At 41.5% G+C, this 8,208-nt stretch overlaps 1 protein-coding gene across 1 annotated transcript; it reads left to right on the top strand.

Annotated features, from left to right (window-relative positions):
- The first annotated feature begins 1,352 nt into the window (after positions 1-1,352).
- On the top strand, positions 1,353-2,966 carry LOC134943595 (hemoglobin subunit beta-2-like). Its single transcript, XM_063932352.1, has 3 exons — positions 1,353-1,444; positions 1,966-2,188; positions 2,823-2,966. Exons 1-3 carry the CDS (start codon positions 1,353-1,355, stop codon positions 2,952-2,954), a joined length of 447 nt encoding a protein of 148 aa, XP_063788422.1. The 3' UTR covers positions 2,955-2,966.
- Positions 2,967-8,208: the final 5,242 nt, after the last annotated feature.

The raw sequence follows: 8,208 nt of genomic DNA, 5'->3' as shown, positions 1-8,208 counted from the left end.
GTTTCCTAGTTATTGGCAGGCCTCATTCTCATAAATATTTATTAATTCAACCTACAGAATGACTTGTGTCCCATGAATGTCATTAGTTCCTTGTGAATTAATAATCTGCATTCATATGAATATTGGTTCATTCTACAAAATTATACTACTCTGTATAGGACTATCAAAAGCCTATGTATCATTAAAATAATTGATTGCATACTACAGTTCATGGTTAGCTGGAAGTGCAATTTGTCTAATACAGTTCACTACTTCTAAAATGTAATGTGTTGCTTGCACACATTAACATTGATGTCACTTAGTTTTCAGGACCACTATGGAATCATGTTTGCTGGGCTCAAATGGGCCTCCCTGGATTGCACTAATTTCTGTGAACCCATAAAATGATGGTATGAGCTCTCTCAAATTACTACATTATGGCCCTCATTCCGAGTTGTTCCCTCGCTAGCCGCTTTTCGCAGCAGTGCACACGCTATGCCGCCGCCCTCTGGGAGTGTATCTTAGCTTAGCAGAATTGCGAACGAAAGATTCGCAAAATTGCGAATAGACATTTCTTAGCAGTTTCTGAGTAGCTCGAGACTTACTCTGCCACTGCGATCAGTTCAGTCAGTTTCGTTCCTGGTTTGACGTCACAAACACACCCAGCGTTCGCCCAGACACTCCCCCGTTTCTCCAGCCACTCCCGCGTTTTTTCCAGAAACGCCAGCGTTTTTTCACACACACCCATAAAACGGTCAGTTTCCGCCCAGAAACACCCACTTCCTGTCAATCACACTCCGATCACCAGAACGAAGAAAAAACCTCGTAATGCCGTGAGTAAAATACCAAACTTCTTTGCAAATTTACTTGACGCAGCCGCAGTGGGAACATTGCGCATGCGCAGTTAGCGGAAAATCGCACCGATGCGAAGGAAAATAACGAGCGAACAACTCGGAATGAGGGCCTATAATCCTATTTGATATTCCATGAGATCATGTATGTAAGAACATCTCTAGCAATATAGCATTGCCCTGGAAAATTAATGTTATCAGTCACACAGCAGTTCATACGTTATCTATTTTTACCGTGTGCAACTCACATTTGTAGTGTTTTGTGTGATCAGCATAATTAGATGCAGGCATAGAAAAATAAGATACAGTATGAACGAGAAATGGTAAAAGCAAAGTCAGTTATATAATTTACTTATCAGTGTAAACTGGGGTCAATGAGTTGGTACTATAACGTGACACAGCACAGCTACAATGTAGGCGTTACTTAGCATCCTATAAAACAAGGGGGAAACCTGTGTTTCATAGAGCCCTCTATTCCTCCTATTAGAAGCACTATCTACTCACTTCTCACTATCCACCACCATGGTTCACTGGACAGCTGAAGAGAAGGCCGCCATTGTCTCTGTATGGCAGAAGGTCAATGTTGAACAGGAAGGACCAAACGCCCTGGCCAGGTAACTTGCTAAAGTATTTATCCATAGAGCTGTTACCTTATCAGGATGTCATGCTGTAGTATTTAAGGGGGACATTTACTAAGCAGTGATAAGAGCGGAGAAGTGAGCCAGTGGAGAAGTTGCCCCATCAACCAATCAGCAGCTCTGTATAACTTTACAGTATGCAAATTATACATGTTACTTCAGTGCTGATTGGTTGCCATGTGCACTTTTCCACTCGCTCACTTCTCCGCTCTTATCACTGCTTAGTAAATGCCCCCCAACTCCCTTATCCCACTAGAGATGATTATGGTTTAGTCAGATGGGGCCCCAGCATCACACCTCCTTATATTGAGTATCCCACTTCAGCTATTTACCTCTCAATTTATTCTTAATTAAGTTGCAGGATATATAATTAATCAGAATGTTACAAAATGTATACAGGCAGAGTCATGCAGGTATCAACTGACAAACATATACTTGTAAAGATTGATTATCACACCTATAAAAAAATATTTTAAAACATCTTTCTCTGTTCCTAGGCTCCTGATTACATACCCCTGGACCCAGCGGTATTTCAGCACTTTCGGTAATCTGTCCAACGCAACTGCAATTGCCGGAAATGCCAAAGTACATGACCATGGAGTAAAGGTTCTAACAGCTATTGGTAGCACCATCAAGCATTTGGACAATATAAAGGATTCTCTCCACGAGCTCAGTGACATCCATGCTTTCAAACTGTATGTGGATCCAGAGAATTTCAAGGTAATTATTTAATTTTCTGCTCTTGCAGGGTTCTTGGCAATGTTCAGTGGACTATAGTGTCTTGCGGTGATTTCATGTAGGTTTTAGAATTTACAGTATAGTATCGCACAGGATTACTATTTATGTTACATTGGAAGCTTACCTAAATGGTATAGTTATAATTACATTATCATACCAGATAAGACATGCTTAAAATGATACAATCTCAGACAGCAAACCTGAAGATCTATTTTATTCCATTAAGCCAAAACAATTTCACCAACTTACTTTTACTATTGGCAAGTGAGTTTTTGTTTGGAGTTATTCAAGGGGCTTCCAAGTGACCACACATTTTCTAATTGCAACCACCAGCAGAGGTTTTGCCTATCACATTGATAATAAATAATTTAATTTTGTCCAGGACTACCAATCCATGGCACTCCTGCAAATGCCCCTGTTTGGGAACCACTGCCTTAGAGTCCTTTTTCATTTAATTATTTTTTATTTAGTTTATTTTTTTAACTGATATTGAAAAATTGTATTATATATCATAAAACATCTTATACTTTGTGGAATGTGTAGTGTCGGCAATGTAATATATGTTTTAAAGGTTAAGTCATTGAATGTAATTATAATTTCTTTATTTTATTTACAGCGTTTCGCAGAAGTGGTGGTGATTGTCCTGGCTCTCAAACTGGGAAGTGCATTCACTCCCAAGGTTCAACAAGCGTGGGAGAAATTCTTTGTTGTGCTGGTCGATGGCCTGAGCCAGAGTTACCATAACTAGGTTGTTGTATCACAGGCCATGCGGCCTCAGCTGAGGCAATGGATTCATGAGTGTACATATTGTAACACCTGTAATAAAGAAGCACTTGCAACATAAAATATTTTGTTATATAATTTTTCATTTGGAAAGACTGGGTTACCTAACAAACATTGAGGGGTTTCCAGACATTTTTTAATGTACTGTATATTGTAGCAAGTACATTTCAGTATTCAAAGTGGGAATTTTGAAGTGGCAGTATGAAAAATGTAATAGGATTGTAAGTTATCATCTGTACCTGTGGTTTTATGCACCCTTCAGAGCTATTAAATTGTTCCTGCTGACAGGGGTGATAGCATGACTGCTGCTCACAGCCAACTGAGCTGGTGAACAGAAATCATCAAAAAGTCTGGGTTCTGGGCACTCAAACGTCTATTTGGGCCTGCTAACCAGGACTTTGGGCAGGTTTAGTCATTTTATATGGCTAAATCCAGTCTATTTGAGCATGACAAGCGCAATAATTAATGGGTGCCAAAAAAATGTAAACACATAGGCCCCCACAGGGAAAAAAACATACACAGGCCCTCACAGAGAAAAACACACACACATAGACCCCACAGGAAACACACACACACACACACACACACACACACACACACACACACACACACACAGGAAAAAATATGTACACATAGGCATCCACAGAAAAGAACACACACATGGAGCCACAAGAAAAAACACACACATAGGCATCCACAGGAATAAACACAAACACATAGGCACACACAGGAGAAAAAAACACACACATAGGCACACCAGTTGCTTCTGTAACCAGTCCACACTACTGAGATTCAGCAGAGCTGAGGAGACATGCTCCTGATGGGCTGACTGTGAAGATGGCATCTGTGGGTGGTGAAGGTGGAGTGGGATCCCAAGGCAGTGTAGGAAGGCTGACAGAAGGAGTGAATATGAGAAGGGGAGCAGGAGTCAGAGTTCTGTTCACAGCCAGCAGCAGCAGCGGTAGTAGCCATGTGAAGCACTGGCCCTGAGAGCAGCAGACCTACAGTGTTATACAGGTGGGCGGTGACACTGCAAGGCCCTGGAGTGTGTGGCTGTATGAGCCACACATGCAGTGTTCAAGCAGCTCCCCTGCAGTACAGCCGCTCACTATACAGACTCAATTCAACTTCAATCACAAGCTTCCCGGACAGTGCAAATTGAAGTGCCGGTATGTCATACCACCGCATACTGGCAGACTTTGACCACTTGGTATATTCACAACCTATCATTTACCTTGAGTATAAGGGCCACATGCCTAGTAATATTTTCCCAAAACACTTCCAAATGCTCTGGTTTCTGAGTTCAAAATAAATACTGTTAGGTTAATTATCTGCTATCAAAATTGTGTGTGTGCGCAAGCATTTCTGTATGTTTGTGTGTACATACTTGTGTGCGTGTATATGTCTGTGGGTGTCTCTATGAATGTGTATACATACTTGTGTGTGTTTGTACATGTGTAGGTGCATGTACGTGTATATGCGTGTGTGTCTTTGTGTAATTTAGAACTCTATACCCACAATGCTCCTGTAGTATCCCTAGCTTTTCCCATTCTCACTAAATTATTCAGCAGTGCTCCTCACAGTGGTCTTGAACTATAGTTATGAATTAATACATAGTAAACACTAGCAGTAAAATAGCTGAATTAAATATGTATTATGACTATGGGGGTCATTCCGAGTTGTTCGCTCGTTATTTTTTTTTTTCTCGCAACGGAGCGATTAGTCGCTAATGCGCATGCGCAATGTCCACAGTGCGACTGCGCCAAGTAAATTTGCTATGCAGTTAGGTTTTTTACTCACGGCATTACGAGGTTTTTTCTTCGTTCTGGTGATCGTAATGTGATTGACAGGAAGTGGGTGTTTCTGGGCGGAAACTGGACGTTTTATGGGAGTGTGCGAAAAAACGCTACCGTTTCTTGGAAAAACGCGGGAGTGGCTGGAGAAACGGAGGAGTGTCTGGGCGAACGCTGGGTGTGTTTGTGACGTCAAACCAGGAACGACAAGCACTGAACTGATCGCAGATGCCGAGTAAGTCTGGAGCTACTCAGAAACTGCTAAGAAGTGTCTATTCGCAATTCTGCTAATCTTTCGTTCGCAATTTTGATAAGCTAAGATTCACTCCCAGTAGGCGGCGGCTTAGCGTGTGCAAAGCTGCTAAAAGCAGCTTGCGAGCGAACAACTCGGAATGACCCCCTATATTATAATGAACATTATGCATTTATACTCAATGTAAATTTACTGTTTCAACTCCATGAAGCCATGGCTGGACTGGCCCCCTGGCAATTCTGACAAATGGCATAAGGGCTGTTGGCCAAAACCCGAAGGGTTTTGCTTTGGCCAGTAAGCTTATACAGGGCATGTCTGAGTGGCCATGACCCTGTGACTGTGCTGTAACTAGACATTTTAGCGCTGTGTGCAAGATACAGCATCGCCCCCCCATATTTTGAAATGAATACTACCTCTACTGTAAACCTAAGGGCATTTAATCAAAGTCCACATAACTCCACAAATAGCTAGCTTATGTCACCATTACCTCATTCACATTAAAACTAACTGCTAATGTACCATTTTTACGCTAACCTGATTGGCTGCTGAGTTGACACAGATCACCACATCTGCATTCTATTTTTATAGACTTTTTATAGTTAAAATACTCCACAAAAATGTAAATTGATATACAGATATTTGCAGTGAACCCCCTTTATTGAGTATACAGAAATGTGATAGTTTGTAGAAAAGTGATTATACATGAGTATTGGAATGATGAAATGATTTAGGTCAAACGCTGAGCGTGAAGAACGTGCAGCGTGGTCAGGGCTGAATTAAGGCTTTGGGGTAATTAAGACAGGGGGGTCCCATGGTCTAAAATTAAAATAATACATATATATATGTGTGTGGGTGTAGCAAATGGTGCAGCACTCATGATTAGTAAATTAACTTGACCCGTTACCTTCACAGAAGAAATAGATAATACAGCAAATGGTGCGCATTCGAGGTAGGTATTGAAGACACAGATGATAGCTTTATTGTCAACATTTCAATATTATACTATAATATACAAATATATGAAAAATTAGCGCTTCAATCAATAGTGCAGCTACAATCACTGGGGTGGTTACCCTCACCCTAAAGGATAGATAAACAAAGTCTGGTGTTAGTGATTAGGCGCACCACTGGGCTAATCAATCCAAATACCATGTCACGGCTTCAACCATATGCAGTCACTGTCCATAAAATCTCTTTACAGGGTCAGGAGATAATTATTCATCAACTCGTTCTGATGCAAATCTTCCTTCCTGATAGTGTGACTCAACTTGCATATGTGGAGTCCACACTCATCCCAGATTTTGTGGGGTGTCTATTATGCCCACCCTGAAACAGCATTAAAATAATTTGATACCCTCCCGGCTTTTATAAGGATCAATGCTGGAATCTGCTCCCCCTGGAGCCTTTTTCAAGGTGTGACACACCTTGAAAAAGGCTCCAAGGGTAGCAGAAACATGTTGGTGACCAGACTACCGGCCAGTTCTTCTGTGGAAGTTCAAGAGTATCCAGCCCAGCATTGATCCGGTACCTTATAAAACCTGGGAGGGTATCGAATCATTTTAATGCTGTTTCAGGGTGCGCACAATTACGTTTCAATAGTTTATTTTATCTTCTTCATGATACAAATGGTTGTACAAAAATTCACAAGCTTTATCCCCTGAGAACACACCATGTGATCCGGCACACACCTGAATTACTGAGACGCCCACGCATGACGTAATGTCAAATCTTGCAGCAACACATTTTATATATATATATATATATATATATATATGTGTGTGTGTGTACACATATATATGGGCAGCAAACGCGGCACTCCTGGTGACTGTATCAATAAATCTCTCAAACCGGAATGATAGAAAAGGCAACGTTTCAATGCCACTTTAATCAGGCATTTTCTTCAGGTCAAAGAAAAACATGAACTGCTTACCTTATATAAGACATTCACCCTGTGCTCGGCGGCAGTCGGATGGCGGGACGCAGCCCGCTCCGTGCAGCGCAAAGGAAGTGACGTCAGAACACGTCACGACCTGCAAATGTGCTCCCCATCACCATAGTAACGTACATAACAACATTGGATAGCTGCAGATAAAACATAGCTTAGATGTAATAAACGATCGTGGATGCACATACCATTATAGATCAAGATATATCACATATAGCCACTGCTAGTTATTAACTCTTTGCCTACATGCGGATAGCAGTGTTAAATCGAATGATACTGTGTTGCTCAATACACTTAATGTACAGCATGCTGTGGTGTCTCGCCATTACTGGCTAGAAATAGTAGTATAACACATTGAACCCAGTAGCTGCATATGTAACTGAAGCCCCCTGAATAATCAATACATTCTGCATTAACAGAGGCCCGCATCTATACAGGGTAAAACAACACTATAAGCAACATAATGGTGGTAAAACTATTGTACACACAATATACTGCAAGTTTAAAAAACAACACAATAAAACCTATGAAGAACAGGACTAGCAAAATAACTACAAGAATGCGAATCTCACATGAATACCCCATAACCAATAATACTTTCATAGGAAACTATTGAACCCATGGGATTCGTTGAGACCATGTGGGCACCCGGTGTTTAACCGATAAATCCACCGTGCCTCCTTACACAACAGTTTACCACCCCGATCCCCCCCCCACGCCCGATGGAGACCGGTACGTGGTCAATCATACGATATTTTACAGTGGTGAGTGGATGCCGTTTATCTGCATAATGCCGTGCAACAGGCTTTTCACTAGATCCTTTGGTGATTGCCAGCTTAATGGCCGATCTGCGGGTTGTGATACGTTCCTTGAACATCCGTTCAGTATTCCCAATGTATGACAGCCCACAGGGGCATATGAGCTGGTACACTACGAAACGAGAAGTGCACGTGAGTGTATGGTAAATTGTCAGTGTTCTTCCTGAGTGAGGGTGTTGGAATGTATCCCCTGGGATCATAAACTGACATGTAGTGCAGATGCACTGGATACAGCACGTACTCCTAGAAGTAGCTTGACGAGGTTGACTAGTATAATCCGTAATATCTGTTTTTACTATGATGTCTCGTATATTTTTGCCCAGTTTGTAACATGACATAAGTTTTGTGTCCTGTAGTCTAAGATCGGGATCCCCCTGAATGATAGGCCACAGTTTTTTTGATATCCGGTT

Source organism: Pseudophryne corroboree, chromosome 7, assembly GCF_028390025.1.
Source record: "Pseudophryne corroboree isolate aPseCor3 chromosome 7, aPseCor3.hap2, whole genome shotgun sequence".
Taxonomy (NCBI): Eukaryota; Metazoa; Chordata; class Amphibia; order Anura; family Myobatrachidae; genus Pseudophryne; species Pseudophryne corroboree.
Note: the sequence above shows the minus strand (reverse complement) of the source record. Positions and strands in the feature narration are given on the sequence as shown.

Bases quoted from the DNA above. Each gene is read 5' to 3' on its own strand.
- LOC134943595 (XM_063932352.1), top strand. From the start codon at position 1,353: ATGGTTCACTGGACAGCTGAAGAGAAGGCCGCCATTGTCTCTGTATGG. The intron at 1,445-1,965 runs GTAACTTGCTAA...CTCTGTTCCTAG, and splicing joins GGACCAAACGCCCTGGCCAG to GCTCCTGATTACATACCCCT. The intron at 2,189-2,822 runs GTAATTATTTAA...TTTTATTTACAG, and splicing joins TGGATCCAGAGAATTTCAAG to CGTTTCGCAGAAGTGGTGGT.